The sequence below is a fragment of the Somniosus microcephalus genome, chromosome 1 (assembly GCF_052327205.1).
Source record: "Somniosus microcephalus isolate GS21.2 chromosome 1, FLI_Smic_1.0, whole genome shotgun sequence".
Classification (NCBI taxonomy): domain Eukaryota; kingdom Metazoa; phylum Chordata; class Chondrichthyes; order Squaliformes; family Somniosidae; genus Somniosus; species Somniosus microcephalus.
The window spans coordinates 79,229,890-79,252,666 of record NC_140987.1 but is presented as its reverse complement, the minus strand read 5'-3'; the positions used below and the strand labels follow the sequence as shown (position 1 = coordinate 79,252,666).

The 22,777-nt window shown below is 47.8% G+C and overlaps 2 protein-coding genes across 4 annotated transcripts in view; one reads left to right on the top strand and one right to left on the bottom strand.

The window, feature by feature from the left end:
- Nucleotides 1–13,204, bottom strand: part of zbtb5 (zinc finger and BTB domain containing 5) — a 68,179-nt gene extending 54,975 nt beyond the window's left edge. The window contains exon 1 of one of the 3 annotated variants that reach the window (XM_085983634.1): nucleotides 12,919–13,204. Coding sequence is in view for 2 of the 3 variants with exons in the window: in XM_085983632.1 (XP_085839758.1) it covers nucleotides 9,197–9,297 (101 nt within the window). In the remaining variant the exon portion in view is untranslated. Of the gene's footprint in view, nucleotides 1–8,603; nucleotides 9,149–9,196; nucleotides 9,384–12,918 lie in introns of those variants that run through there. The other 2 variants (XM_085983632.1, XM_085983633.1) reach the window with 2 other exon arrangements.
- On the top strand, nucleotides 9,907–22,443 carry LOC147124186 (uncharacterized). Its single transcript, XM_085983652.1, has 2 exons — nucleotides 9,907–9,993; nucleotides 19,959–22,443. Exon 2 carries the CDS (start codon nucleotides 20,167–20,169, stop codon nucleotides 21,190–21,192), a length of 1,026 nt encoding a protein of 341 aa, XP_085839778.1. The 5' UTR covers nucleotides 9,907–9,993; nucleotides 19,959–20,166; the 3' UTR covers nucleotides 21,193–22,443.
- Nucleotides 22,444–22,777: the final 334 nt, after the last annotated feature.

Here is a 22,777-nt window from a genome sequence, read left to right as displayed (position 1 = left end):
GCGGCCGCAAACGAGACTCCAGGATGGTACGTTGCCTCCCTGGTGCAAGGGTCAAGGATGTCTCGGGGCGGCTGCAGGGCATTCTGGAGGGGGAGGGTGAACAACCAGTTGTGTTGGTGCATATAGGTACCAGTGATACAGGTAAAAAACAGGATGAGGTCCTAAAAGCTGAATATAGGGAGTTACGAGGTAAACTAAAAAATAGGACCTCAAAGGTAGTAATCTCAGGATTGCTACCAGTTCCACGTGCTAGTCAGAGTAGAAATAGAAGGGTATTTCAGATGAATACGTGGCTAGAGGAATGGTGCAAGGGGGAGGGATTCAAATTCCTGGGACATTGGAACCGGTTCTGGGGGAGGTGGGACCAGTACAAACTGGACGGTTTGCACCTGGGCGGGACTGGGACCGATGTCCTAGGGGGAGTGTTTGCTAGTGCTGTTGGGGAGGGTTTAAACTAAAATGGCAGGGGGTTGGGAACCTGTGCAGGGAGACAGAGGCAAGGGAAGCAAGGATAGAAACAAAAGACAGGAAGGAGAAAAGCAAAAGTGGAAGGCAGGGTGTAAATCAAACATGGCTACAGTAAATAATAATTCTAAAAGGACTAAGAGTGTTAAAAAAACAAGGTGGATGAATTAGCTGCGCAAATAGATGTAAACGGATATGATGCAATTGGAATTACGGTGACATGGCTCCAGGGAGACCAAGGCTGGGAATTCAGCATCCAGGGGTATTCAATATTCAGGAAGGACAGGCAAAAAGGAAAAGCATTACTGGATAAAGAGATTAACACAATAGTAAGGAAGGATATTAGCTCTGATGATGTGGAATCTGTATGGGGAGAGCTGAGAAATACCAAGGGGCAGAAAACGTTAGTGGGAGTTGTATACAGACCCCCAAACAGTAATGCTGAGGTTGGGGATGGCATTAAACGGGAAATTAGAGACGCATGCAATAAGGGCACAGCAGTTATCATGGGTGATTTTAATCTACATATAGATTGGGCTAACCAAATTAGTAACAATAATACTGTGGAGAAGGAATTCCTAGAGTGTATACGGGATGGTTTCCTGGACCAATATGTCGAGGAACCAACTAGAGATCAGGCCATCTTAGACTGGGTATTATGTAATGAGAAAGGATTAATTAGCAATCTTATGCGAGGCCCCTTGGGGAGGAGCGATCATAATATGATAGAATTCTTCATTAAAGATGGAGAGTGAAGTACTTGACTCAGAGACTAGGGTTCTGAATTTAAATAAAGGAAACTACGATGGTATGAGGCATGAGTTGGCTAGGATGGTTTGGGGGACGTTACTTAAAGGGTTGACGGTGGCTAGGCAATGGCAAACATTTAAAGATCGCAAGGATGAACTACAGAATTTGTTCATCCCTGTTCGGCATAAAAATAAAACAAAAAAGGTGACTCAACCGTGGCTAACAAGGGAAATTAGGGATAGCATAAGATCCAAGGAGAGGACATATAAATTGGCCAGAAAAAGCAGCAAACCTGAGGATTGGGAGCAGTTTAGGATTCAGCAAAGGAAAACAAAGGGATTAATTAAGAGGGGGAAAATAGAATATGAGAGTAAGCTTGCAGGGAATGTAAAAACTGACTGTAAAAGCTTCTATAGATATGTGAAGAGAAAGAGATTGGTGAAGTCAAGTGTAGGTCCCTTGCAGTCAGAATCAGGGGAATTTATAATGGGGAACAAAGAAATAGCAGACCAATTAAATACATAATTTGGTTCGGTCTTCACAAAGACACAAATAACATTGCAGAGATGTCGGGGAACATAGGGTCTAATGAGGGAGGAATTGAATGAAATCAGTATTTGTAGGGAAATGGTGTTATGGAAATTGAATTGACAGGGCCTGATAATCTACATCCTAGGGTACTTAAGGAAGTGGCCCTAGAAACAGTAGATGCATTGCTGGTCATCTTTCAAAATTCTATAGACTCTGGAATAGTTCCCATGGATTGGAGGGTAGCTAATGTAACCCCACTATTTAAAAAAGGTGGGAGAGAGAAAACAGGGAACTATAGACTGATAATCGGTAGTGGGGAAAATACTAGAGTCCATTATAAAAGATGCAATCGCAGAGCACTTGGAAAACAGTGACAGGATCGGACAAAGTCAATATGGATTTACAAAAGGTAAATCATGCTTGGCTAATCTACTGGAATTTTTTGAGGATGTAACTGGTAAAATAGATAAAGGAGAACCAGTGGATGTGATGCATTTGGACTTTCAGAAGGCTTTCGATAAGGTCCCGCATAAGAGATTGGCGTGTAAAGTTAAAGCACATGGGATTGGGGGTAAGGTACTGACTTCGACAGAGAACTGGTTGGCAGACAGGAAGCAAAGAGTTGGAATAAACAGGTCTTTTTCCGAGTGGCAGGCAGTGACTAGTGGGGTACCGCAGGGATCGGTGCTAGGACCCCAGCTATTCACAATATATATTAATGATCTAGACAAGGGAACTAGATGTAATATCTCCAAGTTTACTGACGACACAAAGCTGGGTGGGCGTGTGTGCTGCGAGGAGGATGCAGAGAAACTCCAGTACGCTTTGGACAGGTTGGGTGATTGGGCAGATGCATGGCAGATGCAGTATAATGTGGATAAATGCGAGGTTATCCACTTGTGGCAAAAACAGGAAGACAGATTATCTGAACGGCAATAGATTGGGAAAAGGGGAAGTGCAACGAGACCTGGGTGTCCTTGTGCACCAGTCGCTGAAGGTAAGCATGCAGGTGCAGCAGGCGGTTAAGAAGGCAAATGATATGTTGGCCTTCATAGCGAGAGGATTCGAATACAGGAGCAAGGATGACTTGCTGCAGTTGTACAGGGCCTTGGTGAGACCACACCTTGAATATTGTGTGCGGTTTTGGTCGCCTTATCTGAGGATGGATGTTCTTGCCATGGAGGGAGTGCAGCGAAGATTCACCAGACTGATACCTGGGATGGCAGGAATGATGTATGATGAGAAATTGGGTCGATTCGGCTTATATTCGCTAGAGTTTAGAAGAATGAGAGGGGATCTCATTGAAACTTATAAAATTCTAACAGGACTAGACAGACTAGATGCAGGAAGGATGTTCCCGATGGTGGGGGAGTCCAGAACCAGGGGTCACAGTCCAAGGATAAGGAGTAAGCCATTTAGTACGGAGATGAGGAGGAATTTCTTCACCCAGAAAGTGGCGAACCTGTGGAATTCTCTACCACAGAAGGCAGTTGAGGCCAACTTATTAAATATATTAAAGAAGGGAGTTAGAAATACAGGAAACTCTTTTTTATCCGGCACCGACGGGACCGGCGTGCTACCGGTTGATCAAAAAGTCCGGATTACAGAGAGGTATACTTACTATGGTACGAAAGCCCCATACATGACCACAGACCCAGGCGTCCCTGTTGCATGGCAACAGGTGCAGGAACCCCGGTTACACGGCCACAGATCCAGGAACCCCTGTTATACGGCCACTAATATGAAGTAAAACTTACCTGAACCTACTCCTGAATTTTGCCAGTTGAGAGAGATTTCCGGTTATTTAGGTGCCGGTAAAAAGAGAGTTTCCTGTATTTCTTAAGGCTAAAGGGATCAAGGGATATGGGGAGAAAGTAGGGACAGGGTACTGAATTTGGATGATCAGCCATGAACTCATTAAATGGCAGAACAGGCTCAAGGGGCCGAACCTCCTGCTCCTATCTTCTATGTTTCTATGTTTAACTTTCTCGGTTCTAAGAAGAACAATCTCAGCTACTCTAGTCTATTTGCTAAACTAGCCTAAACCTTTCTCGCACTGTAATTCCACAATAAGTTTTTCTTCTAGATTCAAACATTATTTAACATTTTCTAAAATTTCCTATTGGATATCTTGAAATCCCAATTTGTTTTGCTACTTTTTCCACCTCTTTTCTCTGTTCTTCTCACCCTCCCCCAGGTTACCGCTCCAAGGGCAGCATTCCGGGCTTATCCACCCCGCTCATTTTCCATCTCTCCCATCTCCCTTTTCTCCCAAATCTTCTCGCACCTCCTTCATGAGGCATTGACACCATCTGGGGTACAGTTATGTAGCTGCCCTCCTCTAACCCTCACTGTCTAGCTCAGTGGCACTGCCCTTGCTTGCTTTCGCTCTTACCTATGTGGCTGTAGCCAGAGTATCTCCATATGACTTTGATGTTCCTTTAAAAGTATATATATTTTGCCATACACAGATCCAGACCATGTGCAAATGTAACAAACTACACAAACACTTGGATTTGCAACTCGAAAAGCACATGCACACGCAATTTTAAAACTGTTAGCTAATCTCAGCCAGGGCAATACCTGGCCTCAATGTCCCTGGGAGTGGAGCGACAGTTACCACTCTTGATCATTATCCTTCTGAGTGAGAACTGGATCAGGCTTCACACACCCAGTAAGATGACCTGCTCACATTTCATCTCCTTCGAGATATCTGTGCTCCTCCAATTCTGGCATCTTGCACATCCGACATCGGTAGGGTTCTTAATGAATACTTTGCGTCTGTTTTCACAAAGGAGAGGGGCAAAGCAGACATTGCTATCAGGGAGGAGGAGTGTGAAATATTAAATGAAATAAACATAGTGAGAGAGGAAGTATTAAGGGGTTTAGCAACTTTAAAAGTGGATAAATCCCCAGGCCTGGATTAAATGTATCCCAGGCTATTAAGCGAAGCAAAAGAGGAAATAGCAGAGGCCCTGACCATCATTTTCCAATCCTCTCTGGCTTCAGGTGAGGTGCCGGAGGACTGCTAATGTGGTACCCTTGTTTAAAAAGGGAGAAAGGAGACCAAGTAATTACAGGCCAGTCAGCCTAACCTCGATGGTGGGAAAATTATTGGAAAGAATTCTGAAGGACAGGATAAATCTTCACTTAGAAAGACACAGATTAATCAAGGATAGTTAGCACAGATTTGTTTAGGGAAGGTCGTGTCTGACAAACTTGATTGAATTTTTTGAGGTAACAAGGAGGGTAGATGAGAGTAGTGCGTTTGATGTAGTCTATATGGACTTTAGCAAGGCTTTTGATAAGGTTCCACATGGCAGACTGATCATGAAGTTAAAAGCCCATGGGATCCAGGGCAAAGTGTCAAGTTGGATTCAAAACTGGCTCGGAGGCAGGAAGCAGAGGGTAATGGTTGATGGGTGTTTTTGTGACTGGAAGGCTGTTTCCAGTGGGGTTTCGCAGAGCTTAGTACTAGGTCCCTTGCTTTTTGTGGTATATATCAATGATCTAGACTTGAATATAGGGGGTATGATTAAGAAGTTTGCAGATTATACTAAAATCGGCTGTGTGGTTGATACTGAAGAAGGAAGCTGTAGACTGCAGGAAGATATCAATAAATTGGTCAGGTGCGCAGAACAGTGGCAAATGGAATTCAATCCAGAGAAGTGTGAGGTAATGCATTTGGGGAGGGCTAACAAGGAAAGAGAACACACATTAAATGGTAGGACACGGAGTAGTGTAGAGGAACAAAAGGACCTTGGAGTGCATGTCCACAGATCCCTGAAGGTAGCAGGCCAGGTAGATAAGGTGGTCAAGAAGGCATACGGGATGCTTGCCGTTATTAGCTGTGGCATAGAATACAAGAGCGGGGGGGGTTATGCTTCAACTGTATGAAACACTAGTTAGGCCTCAGCTAAAGTACTGCGTGCAGTTCTGGTCACCACATTACAGGAACGATGTGATTGCACTAGAGAGGGTACAGAGAAGATTTACAAGGATGATGCCAGGAGTAGAGAATCTTAGCTGTGAGGAAAGACTGGATAGGCTGGGTCTGTTTTCCTTGGAACAGAGGAGGCTGAGGGGAGACCATATTGAGGTGTATAAAATTATAAGGGGCCTAGATAAAGTGGATGGAAAGGACCTATTTCCCTTAGCAGAGGGGTCAAAAACCAGGAGGCACAGATTTAAAGTAATTAGTGTGGAAGGTTTAGAGGGGATTTGAGGGGAAATTTCTTCACCCAGAGGGTTGTGGGGGTCTGGAACTCAGTGCCTGAAAGGGCGGTAGAAGTAGGAACCCTAACCACATTTAAAAAGTACTTGGATGTGCACTTGGGATGCTGTAACCTGCAGGGCTACAGACCAAGCGCTGGGAAGTGGGATTAGGCTAGATAGTTCTTTGCTGGCCGGCGCGGACATGATGGGCCAAAATGGCCTCCTTCCATGCTGTAACTTTCTATGATTCTATGATCCCCAATTTTAATCGCTCCACCATTAGCGGCTGTGCTTTCAGCTGCCTTGGTCCCAAGCTCTGGAATTCCCTCCCTAAACCTCTCCGCCTCTCTGTCCTTCTTTAAGACACTCCTTAAAACCTACCTCTTTGACCAAGCTTTTGGACATCTGCCCTAATATCTTGGGAGTCAAAAATGTTTTTATTGATATTGCTCTTGTTAAGTGCCTTGGTACTTTTGCTAGGTTAAATACACTATATAAATGTAAGTTGTTGTCTCAACTCACATGAAGAATGGCCACAGGCAAATTATTGAAGGCCTGTCAATACTTACAGGACTGTATCCCAGCACAAATCAGCACCTTCAGGAAAAAAAGAGAAAACTGGAATGTGGGATGCATGACCACCGTCAGTGTGCTGTCACTTTTTCAACTGTTATCAGCAGGAGACAAAGTTTCTTTCTCCATCAGCACACGATATACTTCGAGGTGATTCTGGTTAATGTCAGTGTGTATACAAAACACATCAACTCCACCAAGTTTATACTGACAAAGATTCTGAAATCCAATGGCTGTCAGCCATTTGTGGACATGGACCAAGATGCAATGGTGCAAGAAGAGAGTAGGAGTAAAAAAAAACACAACTGAAATCTTTATGCTGCAAAGCACAATGCCAATATTTTAGCACATGCACACACTGCACACCATTCGCCAAGCCGGCCTTTTTTGTCATTTAGCAGACAAGACTCCTTTTCACTAAAAGGTTCCTTTCTCTCCTTCCCTAGGTTTTGCTGCGTGACAAACCATTCCAAGCGCCCATTAATGCTGCTCTAACATAGGCCACAAGGATGTACATGGGAACAGCCCAGAGTCACTTCTCCAATTTACCCTCCTCCTTTCCCCATATCAGCACAGCTGAGCTCAGGAACTCAGCATGTGGAGTATTTCAGGAACACGGCCGTGGCCTTACATTTCCTGACTTGGGGCGATGAGGCTCTAATATGCTGCCCTATACAAACCTGTTAAAAGCAGCCTTCATATTTGCAATCTAAAACGTTAAATAAAAATATTTTCATACAAAAATGAAACCTTCCCCATAGGTCTAATTATTATTTTATTTACTTATAAATTATCTGGTATTTTTTCAATATTTTAAAAATTGCATTTGGTAAAATACCACAACATCTCAGGGCAACCAGATTTCCCAGTCTCTAAACATGCATAATCATGGCAGCCAAAAAGTGACAGGAAAGCAGCGAGACGCAATTTCAACGCCCCGATTACTTGGTTCTAGAAATTGAGGGCCTCGTAGAGGCAGAAAAGGACTTTTCCTTCATTCCAAAAAATAGCAATCCCGCTATTCTGTCCCAAGATATCATCTAGTCTTAGCATGCTGAGCAGACTACATCTACAGCCTGGCCCAGTTCCACAAGGTGCCCATAGGCGAGTGGCAGCCCAACTACATCTGAAGGGAGGCAGCCCAGCTGAGTTAGAACAGCAAAAAGCACAATCTAGATGGACAAGGGTAATATATAACCTCATTTAAAAACAAAGTACACTACTTGAATTAGTAAAGCATAGGACATTGAAGACAGGTTGCCTTCACTGAACCCAAGCTTCCTTGTCCCAAGGTTTAATTTGAATTAAATTGGGAAAAGGCCACTAACTGAGGCCTCATAGGAGGTAGACAAGGCAGCAAACAATACCAAAGAAGTAAGCCCAGAACACCAAATTAAACCACAGGAAAGGGGAGGACAACAGGTTGAAACTGTGAAAGGCAAATTTAGGGCTGATGTCAGGAAGATCATCTTCACACACACTGTGTGCCAACATTAAGGGATGAGGCAAATGGTAAATGTGGAGAAAATACTTCCAATAGGAGGTACTTTGAGTAAGGTTTTAGAGAGAAAAAACAAATGGCAAACCTCCTGTCTTATAGGACATGTTTCAGATTTCACCTCCGTGAAGGAAACCATTCAGTTTGCAGCGACAAGCACACCCAAAGCGAACCCTACAGAGCAACAGGCTTTCTAATCCTGCACTGATTGGAAGGCAGTTCAATTGGGAAAATATGGCATCGACAGACAGTAACACTGACTTAGTTACAAAGCTACTCCATGGCACTATGTAGGTTTTGCTGCAAGTCTGCATTTTCACCCACTTCTCTTAAATCTTTCCTCTCATTGATCCATTGCCTTAATTACCAAAAGCACCGTTTTTTAAAAAGAGGATAGTAACAATCAGAGCGAGTCATTTCTGGGGGCTCCATGCACAACACTGCTCCAACTAGTTTGGATTTACTGACATTACTCTTCTTCAGAAGGCTTTTCCTAAACATAAATTCAAACATAAATCAATACATGTTGGCCACAGCAATACCCAGTAAGTAAACTTAGTTATAAACTCACCAGTCCTTCAATGTCAACAACCACATTCCAGCAAAGAAACTGAATAAAATGATTGCATAAAATTAATATTTTGGTAAACGGACACGGGGTGATTTCAAGGCAGTAATCTAAGGCAGGGATCCAAATAGCAGTTCTTATCTGATTAAGCTTCACATCCTGCTGACTGACATCACGATCTGAACCCCTGGGCTACCACTCCCAGCTATCGCTGCTCCCATGTATCAAATTAATAACACCAATGTCTGGCATACTCTTACCAACTAAAACACAATCTGACGGTTTCACCTGCTCGGAAAACGGATCGCGTTCCAACTATAAGGTTACTTCCCCATTAACAAGGAGTGGGCCACACACGGTACTATCCTCAGCCCCAAATCTAATGTAGGACAAAAGTGTTACGATTCCGCTTGACATTGCAGTAACACTGGCACCATTTTTGGACGCAGCACCGAGACAGCCAGCGTGCAGTCCGCGCAAATACAAGAGAGCATTGAATCCAGGAATGAAAAGGACGCATTTGGAAATCCGATGCAGAAAGGATTAGCAGCATCGGCCAATGCACTCACTCACAATCCGGCCGCCAGCACACATACCTTGCTGCCCCCTTCCTCCCCCTCCCCCCAGTTCCTTGGCCGTGTCCGGGCTGTTTTGGCGCAGGATGCCGAGCGGCTTTTCCCACCAGCCTCCAGTGCATTGACCTGCACCCCCTTCTTTCCTCTCTCTCTCGAACCCGCGCCTGCCCAGTTTCGGTCGCATCTGCTCCCAGGAACTGCAATGCAAAGAGCCGTCGCACTCCAATGTCCAGTGTGCCGATGGCTCTTTAAAGCTCTGGCAGTGCCTTCTCATGTTGCAATGCACCGTTTTAGCGGATGGATTAGCAATGGCCTGCTGGTTTCCAGTTCATTTGCCTAACAATGCTGCATTAACACCCCATAGGACTCACTGGAGTGGATTCAGTGCCTGCAATGAAAAGCGCTGCCCGGGGAGCAACTCTCAATGCCAGCGATGTCCTGGATGGATACAACGCATTGCAAATCACACACCGAAACCACTTCGCACCGATGCTAAACTTGGGAGTGTAAATGCCAAGCGGAGTGAGGCCGTCTCTCCCAGCTCGGGGCCCTGACTCCGGATTCGAGCTAGGAATATACACTGTGGCTCCAGAGAAGTAAACACCCACTTCATGCAACCATACAGCGGTAGTGTAAAAGCACCGAGAAGAAGGGGACCAGTTGCACGGCGCTGCCCCGTGCAGGTTGGGTGGAGGAGACTGGCTACCCGGGGATGCTCAGTACAGGGTGCCCTGGCCGGAGCACTGGGCTTTGGAGCGTATCCGAGAGTGTTTGCACAGGATGAGCCAGTGTGGGCTGGGTGCACAAGGATACCCCAGGTGGGTGCAATAACTTACATTTATATGAACCTTTATCGTAGTGAAACTTTCCACGGTGCTTTCGAGGAGCGATTATCAAACATAATGACACCGAGCCACATGAGGAGATATTAGGACAGGTGAGGTAGATTTTAAGCAGCGTCTTAAAACAGGAGAGGTAGAAAGGCCGTGAGGTTTAGGGAGGGAATTCCAGAGTTTAGGGCCTAGGCAGCTGAAGGCACAGCGCCAATGGTAGAACAAAGAAAATCGGGGATGCGCAAGATTCCGAAATTGGAAGAGCGCAGAGATCTTGGAAGACTGTAGGTTCAGGGAGCTGGCTGCCCAGGCTGCAGGCAGGGAAATGCCTGACAGAGAGTTGGACGCCTGGGCGGAGCGCTATCTGCCCAGGGAATCCCCTGGTGGGAGTTGCGGGGATGATTGTATGGGGCTAAGCACACAGGGATTGCCCAGTTGCGGGTGAATGGGAATGCCTTGTGCAAGAGGCTGGGCACAGGCACAGTCCAATTGGGCGTGCAGAGCCCCCTGGAGTGTGGCTGGGTGCACGGGCATAGCCCAATTGGGGTGCAGGAAGCAGGGTACAGAATGTGTCCCTGGAGTGTGGCTGGGTTTTTTTTTTTTTAAATTCGTTTATGGGATGTGGGAGTCACTGGCAAGGCCAGCATTTATTGCCCAACCCGAATTGCCCTCGAGAAGGTGGTGGTGAGCCGCCTTCTTGGACCGCTGCAGTCCGTGTGGTGAAGGTACTCCCACAGTGCTGTTAGGGAGGGAGTTCCAGGATTTTGACCCAGCGACGTTGAAGGATCGGCGATATACTTCTAAGTCAGGATGGTGTGTGACTTGGAGGGGAAACTTGGAGGTGGTGGTGTTCCCATGCACCTACTGCCCTTGTCCTTTTAAATGGAAGAGGTCACGGGTTTGGGAGGTGCTGCCGAAAAAGCCTTGGCGAGTTGCTGCAGTGCATCTTGTAGATGGTACACACTGCAGCCACGGTATGCCGGTGGTGGAGGGAGTGAATGTTTATGGTGGTGGATGGGGTGCCAATCAAGCAGGCGGCTTTGTCCTGGTTGGTGTCGAGCTTCTGAGTGTTGTTGGAGCTGCACTCATCCAGGCAAGTGGAGAGTATTCCATCACACGCCTTACTTGTGCCTTGTAGATGGTGGAAAGGCTTTGGGGAGTCAGGAGGTGAGACACTCGCCTCAGAATACCCAGCCTCTGACCTGCTCTTGTTGCCACAGTATTTATGTGGCTGGTCCAGTTCAAGTTTCTGGTCAATGGTGACATTCCCCCCCCAAGGATGTTGATGGTGGGGGATTCAGCGATGGTAATGCCATTGAATGTCAAGGGACGGTAATTAGACTCTCGCTTGTTGGAGATAGTCATTGCCTGGTGCGAATGTTGTCAGCCCAAGCCTGAACGTCGTCCAGGTCTTGTTACATGCAGGCATGAACTGCTTCATTATCCGAGGAGTTGCGAATGGCGCTAAACACTGCAGTCATCAGCAAACATCTCCAATTCTGACCTTCATGTTGGAGGGAAGGTCATTGATGAAGCTGAAGATGGTTGGGCCTAGGACACTGCCCCGAGGATCTACTGCAGCGATGCCCTGGGGCTGTGATGATTAACCTTCAACCACCACAACCATCTTCATTTGTACTAGGTACGACTCCAGCCAGTGGAGAGATTTCCCCCCAATTCCCATTGACTTCAGTTTTACTAGGGCTCCTTGATGTCACACTCGGTCAAATGCTGCCTTGATGTCTAGGGCATTCACTCTCACCTCACCTCTGGAATTCAGCTCCTTTGTCCATGTTTGGATCAAGGCTGTAATGAGGTCAGGAGCCGAGTGCAGGAAGCAGGGTGCAGAGCGTGGCCCCGGCGTGCGGCTGGGGGCAGGGAGCGTGGCCCCGGCGTGCGGCTGGGGGCAGGGAGCGTGGCCCCGGCGTGCGGCTGGGGGCAGGGAGCGTGGCCCCGGCGTGCGGCTGGGGGCAGGGAGCGTGGCCCCGGCGTGCGGCTGGGGGCAGGGAGCGTGGCCCCGGCGTGCGGCTGGGGGCAGGGAGCGTGGCCCCGGCGTGCGGCTGGGGGCAGGGAGCGTGGCCCCGGCGTGCGGCTGGGGGCAGGGAGCGTGGCCCCGGCGTGCGGCTGGGGGCAGGGAGCGTGGCCCCGGCGTGCGGCTGGGGGCAGGGAGCGTGGCCCCGGCGTGCGGCTGGGGGCAGGGAGCGTGGCCCCGGCGTGCGGCTGGGGGCAGGGAGCGTGGCCCCGGCGTGCGGCAGGGAGCGTGGCCCCGGCGTGCGGCAGGGAGCGTGGCCCCGGCGTGGGGCAGGGAGCGTGGCCCCGGCGTGGGGCAGGGAGCGTGGCCCCGGCGTGGGGCAGGGAGCGTGGCCCCGGCGTGGGGCAGGGAGCGTGGCCCCGGCGTGGGGCAGGGAGCGTGGCCCCGGAGTGGGGCAGGGAGCGTGGCCCCGGAGTGGGGCAGGGAGCGTGGCCCCGGAGTGGGGCAGGGAGCGTTGCCCCGGAGTGGGGCAGGGAGCGTTGCCCCGGAGTGGGGCAGGAGTGGGGCAGGGAGCGTTGCCCCGGAGTGGGGCAGGGAGCGTTGCCCCGGAGTGCGGCTGGAAGCGTTGCCCCGGAGTGGGGCAGGAGGCGTTGCCTCGGAGTGCGGCTGGAGTGGGGCAGGGAGCGTTGCCCCGGAGTGCGGCTGGGGGCAGGGAGCGTTGCCCCGGAGTGCGGCTGGGGGCAGGGAGCGTTGCCCCGGAGTGCGGCTGGGGGCAGGGAGCGTTGCCCCGGAGTGCGGCTGGGGGCAGGGAGCGTTGCCCCGGAGTGTGGCTGGGTGCGCGGGCCCGCCGGCGCTCGTGCCCCCCACCCATTGTGCGGTCATTCCCTCTGGCGCACTGCGCACGCGCGCCTGCTCCGGGCTAACGAACTTCCCTTTACCTGTGCCGCGCGCCGCTTCCTCCCGCGTTGACGCCCAAAACAACCGGTGTGTGTTTGTCGGTGCCGCCGGGAGATAAACTCAGAACGAGTGGGAACTCGGCTCGGAGCCGGCGAATTTACTTGTGACAGGGCCGACTCCAGCGTTTGTTCCGATGTGAACGAGACCAGTGGCGGCCACCTCCTCCTCTTCCCCATCGGCCTCTAACAAACTGTTACCTCTCACCCGGAACCGGAAATTATCATCCCCTGGATTAACATGTGGAGCTTGGTGTTCTCTCTCTGTCAATTGCCTTACAACCTAAAGTAGCAGCAAAGGGAATGGGTTCATGCCAGCAGTGGCGCTTGTGATCCCAAAAATTATTTTGTAAACGGAATGCAGCTGTGTGTATGTTTTTCTGTAAAATAATGACAAAGTACACCAAATTAAACCTTTTTAAAGAAGGAACTTGCATTTATATAGCACCCTTCACAACCTCAGAACATCCCAAAGTGTAGTCATTGTTGTAATGTGGGGAAACGCAGCAGCCGATTTGCACAGAGCAAGGTCTCACAAACAGCAATGATCCATCAAAATGTTTTAGTAATACTGGTTGAGGGATAAATGTTGGCCAGGACATTGGGAGGACTCCCCTGCTCTTCTTCAAATAGTGCCATGGGATCGTTTACATCCTCCTGAGAGGGTAGCATTTAACATCTCAACTGAAAGATGGCACCTCCGACACAGTACTCACATGGTACTGCATTGAAGTATAATCCTGGATCATGCAATCATCAACAACACCAACTTGCCTTTAACATAGTAAGACATCCCAAGGCACTTCACAGGAGCATTATCAAACAAAATTTGACACGAGCCACATGAGGTATTAGGACAGGTGTTCAAAAGCTTGGTCAAAGAGGTAGGTTTTAATGAGCGTCTTAAAGGAGAACAGAAAGGCCTAGGGAGCGAATTGCCGAGCCCAGGCAGCTGAAGGCACGGCCACCAATGGTGGAGCAATTAAAATCGGCGATGCATAAGAGGCCAGAATTGGAGGAGCACGGAGGTCTTGGCGAGTTGTAGGGCTAGAGGAGCTTACAGAGATGGGGAGAGGCGAGGCCGTGGAGGGATTTGAAACAAGGATGAGAATTTTTAAATCGAGGCATTGCCGGACTGGGAGTCAATCTGTCAGCTGTGGCTCAGTTGGTAGCACCTTCGCCTCTGAGTCAGAAAGTTGTGGGTTCAAATCCCACTCCAGAGACTTGAGCACAAAAATCTAGACTGACACTCCGGTGCAGTACTGAGGAAGTGCTGCACAGTCGGAGGTGCCTTCTTTCGGATGAGATGTTAAAACGAGGCCCTGTCTGCTTTCTCAGGTGGATGTAAAAGATCCCATGGCACTATTTTGAAGAAGAGCAGGGGAGTTATCCCTGGTGTCCTGGCCAATATTTATCCCTCAAAAAATTTGACTAAAAAATGTCACTGAAAAAAACAAGATAATCTGGTCATTATCACATTGCTGTTTGTGGGAGCTTGCTGCATTTCCTACATTACAACAGTGGCTGTAAAGTGCTTTGGGACATCCAGTGGTCGTGAAAGATGCTATATAAATACAAGTCTTTCATTCTTTCAATGTAGGTCAGCGAGCACAGGTTATGGGCAGCAGAGTTTTGGATGAGTTCAAGTTGATGCAGCGTGGAAGATGGGAGGCTGGCCAGGAGAGCATTAGAGTAGTGAAGTCTAGAGGTAACAAAGGCATGTATGAGCTTTCAACAGCAGATGAGCTGAGGCAGGGCCGGACACGGGCGATGTTACAGAGGTGGAAGTAGGCAGCACTAAAGGCATATTTTGTTTTGGATGGGGAAGAAGAATACGCAAAGATTATATGAAAGAAAGAAAGACTTGCATTTATATAGCACCTTTCACGACCTCAGGATGTCCCAAAACACTTTATAACCAATGAAGTACTTCTGAAGTGTAGTCACTGTTATAATGTAGGAAACACAGTAGCCAATTTGCACACAGCAAGGTCCCACAAACAGTAATGTGATAATGACCAGATCATCTGTTTTGGGTGTTGGTTAATGATAAATATTAGGCTAAAAATCCCCTGCTCTTCTTCGAATAGTGCCGTGGGATCTTTTACCTGTGAGGGCAGATGAAGCCTCAGCTTAACGTCTCATGCAAAAGATGGCACCTCCCTCAGTACTGCACTGGAGTGTCAGCCTAGATTTTTGTGCTGAGGTCTCTGGAGTGTGGCTTGAACCCACAACCGTCTGACTCAGAGGCGAGGTGCTATCATTGAGCCAGGGCTGACACATGGGAAGCATTCAGCAAGGATGATCAGGAGTCTCTTCCTCTTTGTTGTCTTTACTTCCTACATAACCTGATGGGAATATTTTATGAAGTGCTCAAAAAGCTAGAATGCAACAATGCCACCTGCACAGAACTAGACTGTGTTGTGGAAAATCTTCGCTCTAAATTGCAGAGTAGGAAAGAGGACAAGTTCTTTGGACAATTAGCTCAGGCTATTTACGCAATGTCGCTCTATTGAAGAGAAAATTTGAGGAGAAAGCAGATAAGACATTATCAAGATGCATTGCATACCTTGAGAAATGGTATGATTTCAAGACATCTATTTTCAAACAAATGTCAGTCCTCTCACTGGACAATGAAGAGAAATGGTCTGATATTGAGAAGCTAGCAGAAGGTCTTTGCATTGAGATTGATTTTGACAAGCTATATGATGGCTACTGCATTTTACAACAAATCAGAGGAGAAATAATTTCAAAAGAGCATAAAATTGATCAAAGACGGGTAGAAGTTTTCAAATGAGTACCACAAAGTGAAATCAGACAAATTTTTTTACTCGTATCTTTCACGCTTTCAATCCCAGTCTCAAATGCATACTGCAAAAGAGTTTTCAGCTTAATGACTCAACTTTGGAGCAAAGAAAGGAACCAGTTTCGTGAAAGTCTTGTGAAAGTATTGTTAAAGGTGCAGCTGAACTACAGTATGTCTTGTGCTAACTTTCTCGAATTGCTGAAAGCAGCAAGAAGCCAACTTAAGTACAGGTTTAAGAAGAAAGAAACTACAAGCAAAGGCACTAAACTACAGGGGATCCAACCTTTATAAGGTGGATGCAATAACATTTGCAAACTGCAGCAATTGAATGTCACGTGACTCATCCAAGAATATGTCTAGTCAGAGTTGGCAACTCTAGTGGGACTTGAACCCACAACTGTCTGATTCAGAGTTGAGAGTGCTACCACTGAGCCTACCTACAAAAAGTGAACTGATTCGGTATGGTAGCTTAGTGGTTATGGTATTGGACTAGCAACCCTAGAGGAACTGAGTTCAAATTCCAGCATGACAAATTGGGAAGTTGAATAAAATCTGGTACTTTGTGTTCTGGCATCAGGGAGAAAAAAGGACATCAAAGTTGTTGGATTGTTGTAAAAACCCAACCGGGAAGGCAACCTGCCACCCCTACCCGGTCTGGCCTACATGTAATTCCAATCCCACTCTATGTGAATGATTCTTAATGCCCTCAGCAAATACCATCATGCGTTGTCACCCCATCCCAAGAATAAATTCTAAAAGTTCAGTCAGCATCCATGGAGTTAACGTTTCAGGTGCAATTTCAGGACTGGAAGAAGGTGCACGTCTTAAACATTAATGACAACAACTTGTATTTCTATAACATCTTTAATATACAGTAGTAGAACGTCCCAATGTGCTTCACATTTTGTTATCAAACAACATTTGAAACTGAGCCACATAAGGAGATATTAGGACAGGTGACCAAAAGCTTGGTCAAAGAGGTAGGATTTTAAGGAGTGTCTTAAAGGAGGAGAAAAAGGCAGAGAGGTTTAGGGAATTAATTCCAGAGCTTGGCCTGGACAACTGAAGGCACGGACACCAATTTGTGGAGTGATTAAAAACGAGGATGCACAAGAGGCCAGAATTGGAGGAGCACAGAGATCTCAGACGGATGTAGGACTGGAGGAGGCTATAGAGATAGGGAGGGGTGAGGCCATGGAGGAATTTGAAAACAAGGATGAGAATTTTTAAATTGAGTAGTTGCCGGACCGGGAGCCATTGTATGTCAGTGAGCACAGGGGTGATGGGTGAACGGGACTTGGTGAGAGTTAGGATACGGGGCAGTGAGCACAGGGATGATGGGTGAACGGGACTTGGTGTGAGTTAGGATACGGGGCAGCGAGCACAGGGGTGATGGGTGAACGGGACTTGGTGAGAGTTAGGATACGGGGCAGTGAGCACAGGGATGATGGGTGAACGGGACTTGGTGAGAGTTAGGATACGGTCAGCTGAGTTATGGATGAGCTCAAATTTACAGACGGTGGAAAATGGGAGTCCGGCCAGGAGCGTATTCCGTCTCTGTTCTCTCCGCCGATGCTGCGCGTTCCCAGAATTCTCTGTTTTTGTTTCAGATCCCCAGCAGCTGCAGTATTTTGCTTGTTACTTGTATTGAAACATTTTTTAAAAAAAGACAAGCTGAGGGATTGTCGCTCCTGATGAGTGAGACTAAACAGTATTGCACAGGATTGTAAAAATATAGATCAGTATCTAAATTTAAAAGAGTTAGGTTTATTTTTAGACCATGGGGCTTCACAGAAAAGCATTGTGTCTTCCAATTATTTTGCAGGCCCTGTGTGTTCTCATTCCAAAAGAGAGTGTGAGGTTTAATTGTATGGCTGGAGTGAGAGGTCAGAGTTGGGATGGCTAGAATCCAGCATCATGTGCTGATGTTCCAATGGGGAAATGATACAGTTGTGTGTGGAGAGGTGGGGGCAGGGGCACAGAAGAGGGGGAGGGGGAGATTACTTTTGCAAGAACACAGGGGTATTTAGAGCTCTTAGCCATGCTTGCCAAAGTCAGACTAGTGCCAGGAGTTAGATTTGAATAAGAAAAACAATTGCAAACTGATTGCTATGAATGAGACTGTGTTTACTGTTCACAGTGAGGCACTGAATCAGGTTATATTTTACTCCTTACAAAAAGTCAGTCAGTTTAACCCAAAATAAATACAATTTAACAAACTGCACCCCAAAATAGACATTGCAATAACAAGGAGAGTGTCCAGTCAATCAGAACCAAGCACTGGTTTCTCGGCTTCTGTTTTATTTTGCCAAGCTACAAAACCTCTAGGAGAAAAGAAAAATTGGGCAGTTTATAAACCCGTCTGAGTTTAGGCGAATGTGGAAGTCTAACATGGATTAATACTCACTTAGTATTTGTTTTAATTTACTAATTTTTAAATAGACTCCTACAGTCTCAAGTTCTTTGAACAAAATGAACAATGGTTGCTGTTATGCTTCAGAAATCTGCTTCAATCTTAAGCCAGCAATTTGTACATTATGCTAGGAATTAAATATTTATATTTTGGCCAATAACTCTTTATTACCCACTCCCCACCCACCCCCAGATTACACTTCTTGTGGATTTTTGCTGGTACAATTAGTAAATGTGCAGCTGCCTTAAAACTTTAAAAAGTCATAATATATGGAAATATTGGGCCAGATTTTGCTGGAGTGTGCCCTGCTCGTGCACGTTTAAGTTTTGACATTTTTTGCCCATAAAGTTGCTGGAAATGTGAGCTGATAATGGCATAGCAAAGGCAACAGGGCATATAAGGACATAAGACGTAGGAGCAAAAGTAGGTCATTTGGACCCTCGAGCCTGCTCCGCCATTCAATAAGATCATGGCTGATCTGATCTTGGCTTCAACTCCACTTCCCTGTCTGCTCCCCATAACCCTTGACTCCCTTACCTTTCAAAGATCTGTCTATCTCCACCTATATTCAATGACCCAGCCTCCACCGCTCTCTGGGGAAGAGAATTCTAAAGATTCACGACCCTCAGAGAGAAGAAATTCCTCCTCATTTCCATTTTAAATGGGTGCCCCCTTATTCTGAAATTATGCCCCCGAGTTCTAGATTCCCCCACGAGGGGAAACATCCTCTCAGCATCTACCCTGTCAAGCCCCTCAGAATCTTATATGTTTCAATAAGATCCCCCCTCATTCTTCTAAACTCCAATGAGTATAGGCCCAACCTGCTCAACCTTTCTTCATAAGACAACTCTTTCATCTGGGATCTTGGTGAACAACGGGACAAATAGGGAATCTCCTTAAGCAATTAGATTTAAGGTTTGAGAAATAAACAGAGAGACTGAGAAGGAGGGTGAATTAGACTGGGTGAATTCAATGTCAAATCAGGTACAGAAAGAGAAATAAAGAGAGGGAAAGAAAGATTGGATTGAGAGAGAGGAAAAGAGACAGAGAGGAAAAGCAAGAAAAAAATAAAAAATTAAATATTTGACATTTTTAAAATCTCGTAAAACAATTCACAACCTGAAGGAATGAGACACCACACTTTTAATTGTTCATTTTCTGTGCAAGAGAGGTTGATTGGCAGTCATTAACAATTATCACGTTACATATTAAAAGGTAACTTACACTGTTAATTGCTAGATTTAATTTTCTGTAGCGATTTTAATCGGAATTAATGTGCAATTGCAGCAACTTAATGAAAATCATGAAGCTAATGGTGGAGCGGCGCAAATCGGCCAGCAACTTGTGGTGATTTGCAATTTGCAGGGTATCTCTTCCTTGCTACAAATTGTTGGCCGATTTGTGCATTAATAACGACGTGCGTCGTTCAGACACTATTATTTTTTCAGCAAAATCTGGCTCTATGTTCCTGAATGCAAAATGTTCTAGGAATTAAATGTTGGTAACTGCTAATTGTTAAAATGGCATTGCTCATGCTACAAATAAATAAGAATGTCATGTTTCTATTTGACATTCATTTGGCTATATTTTTTGATAGGTTGCCCTATTCCCGGTTAAGCACATCTCCCTTGACATGATCATCCATTTATTTCTAGCGCAAAAAATACGGCAAAGTCTACGTTGGAATTTTTTTTATCTTAAACTATTTCTGCAATGCTAAATTCAACATGTAAGGGATTCACTCCCAAGGTAGCTGTGGTAAACCACTGTTATAACCTGTCTGTGTCTGTATGTGTATTCCACTAGGTACAGGTCTGGACATGCCTCGGCTGACTCCTCCCACTATTCCAGGTATATAAGTGACTACCTCCCAGTCCCTTAGTATTCTGGACGGGTCGACCACTCGAGACAAGACCTTCATTCTTTAGTTAATAAAAGCCTGATTGTTACTCGCTCAACCTCAGTCTTTTGAGTAATTGATGGCGCATCAATTTTATTAACTAAATTTTTTATAATGGAGAAGATCCTCACACCAGCACGCCTGGACCTGGACAGTCGGGAAGCGGACGCTTCCACCAAGTTTGCTCACTGGCTCACGTGCTTCGAGACATTCCTGACTGCCTCCACTGCAGTCGAAACGGATGCGGACAAACTGTCTGTCCTGTTCTCCAAGGTGAACCACCGAGTGTACTCAGTCATCCGGGACGCGACCTCGTACACAGCCGCCCTCCAGCTCCTCAAGACCCAGTACACGCGCCCTGTGAACGAAGTATACGCTAGGCACCTTCTGGGGAGTCGCAAGCAACAACCTGGGGAATCGACTGAGGAATACCTCCAAGCACTGTCCGTGCTTGGCCGGGCCTGTGGGTGTAAGGCGGTAACGCCCACTAAGTACACGGAGGAACTGATCCGGGATGCCTTCGTGGCGGGCCACAGGTCCAACTACACCCGACAGCGACTGCTGGAGCAGAGTGACCTCACCCTCGACAAAGCCTCCGACATCGCACTAACGCTGGACGCAGCCTTCCGGGGCATGGATGCCTACTCCTCTGCACCGTGGACGCCGCGGGGAACGACAACCTGGGACACGGTAGGACAGCCCCATAGCACCGTGCCACCCCAGCCACAGCCCAACAACGGCCCAACTACCGCAGCAGTGTCCCAAAGCCAGACAGCAGTATCCCAAGGCCAGAAATGCTACTTCTGTGGCCAGGCCAAACACCCCAGAGCGCGCTGCCCGGCGAAGAATGCGACCTGCTCGGGCTGCGGGAAAAAGGGACACTACGCCAGCGTCTGCAAGGCCAAAGCCACCCCGAACGCCAGCAGCGCCGCGTGTGGGCCGTGCGAGCCGCCATCTTGGGCCCCCAACAGTGCCGCGTGTGGGCCGTGCGGGCCGCCATCTTGGGCCTCCCCAGCCATGTGCGAACCACCGCAGCAGCAGCCATCTTGGACGACTCCAGCCACATGGGAATCATGGACGCCGCCATCTTGGACACCAGCCGGGACGCAGCAGATCGCCAACCCCCCCCCCCCCATCTGATACTCGCAGCGACACACCGACCCCTACACTGGCCTCTGTGACGCTGGACCAAACGAGACCGCACCAGCTAGCTCGGTCCAAAATGGACGTTAAGGTAAACGGCCATGCAATAAACTGCCTTTTTGACTCCGGGAGCACAGAGAGCTTCATCCACCCCGACACGGTGCGGCGTTGCTCTCTCCCAGTCCTGCCTGCGCACCAGCGGATTTCTAAGGCCTCCGAGTCCCAGTCAGCGGACATTGGCGGCTACTGCGTGGTGACACTAGTAGTAGACGGGACTGTGTTCAATAATTTTAAACTCCTGGTCCTGCCCGACCTCTGCGCTGCCGTTCTACTGGGGTTGGATTTCCAGTGCCACCTCAAAAGCGTTACGATGGCGTACGGTGGCCCCCTCCCCCCACTCACAGTCCGCAGCCAGCAGCCTCCAAATTGCCCGCCGCGCACCAGATGCAACCTCTCCACACTCAGAGTCCCACCCCCCCCCACTGTTTGCTAACCTCACCCCCGACTGTAAGCCCATCGCCACAAAGAGCAGGCGATACAGTGCCGGGGACAGGGTTTTCATCAAAACCGAAGTGGAACGGCTCCTGAAGGAGGGGATTATTGAGGGCAGCTCCAGCCCCTGGCGAGCCCAGGTTGTAGTCGTTAAGACCGGCGAGAAACAACGCCTGGTCATCGACTACAGCCAAACAATAAACCGCTACACCCTGCTGGACGCCTACCCACTCCCCCGCATAGCTGACATGGTCAACCAGATCGCGCAGTACCGCGTCTTTTCGACCATTGACCTGAAATCAGCGTACCACCAGTTCCCCATCAGCCCTGAAGACCGCCAGTATACTGCTTTTGAGGCAAACGGCCGCCTCTATCACTTCCTTAGGGTTCCCTTCGGCGTTACTAACGGGGTCTCCGTCTTCCAAAGGGAGATGGACCGGATGGTCGATCAAAACGAGCTGCAGGCCACTTTCCCTTACCTAGATAATGTGACTGTGGTAAACCACTTTTATCGTTACACTATAGTTATCACTGTTGTATTGTTATCACCGTTATCACTGTTGTATCACGATACGAGGTCGCCTCTTGTCGCGCTGTTATACCTGGGCTGACCACCTCCGACTCCGCCCATGGCTCCACCTACCTGCCCAGGTATAAAGGTAGTCGACTGGCTGGTATTCCTCCTTGTTGGACCCGATCACCCACGAGGGTGGGCTCTGTTATTTAGTCAATAAAAACCTTTAGTTACGTTCCTAACTCGTCGCTTTTTATTGGACGAATTGATAGGTATATCAGTGACCATCTGCGGCCATGACTTGCAGGACCATGACGCAAACCTCGAGAAATTCCTCCGCACCGCCCAACTCCTGAACCTGACATATAACAAGGAGAAGTGCATATTCCGCACAGACCGCCTTGCCATCCTTGGCTGTGTTGTGGAACACGGGGTCATACATAGATAGATACATAGAAGATAGGAGCAGGAGTAGGCCATTCGGCCCTTCGTGCCTGCTCCGCCATTCGATGAGATCATGGCTGATCCTTTAATTCAGTATCCCGTCCCCGCCTTCTCTCCGTAACCCTTAACCCC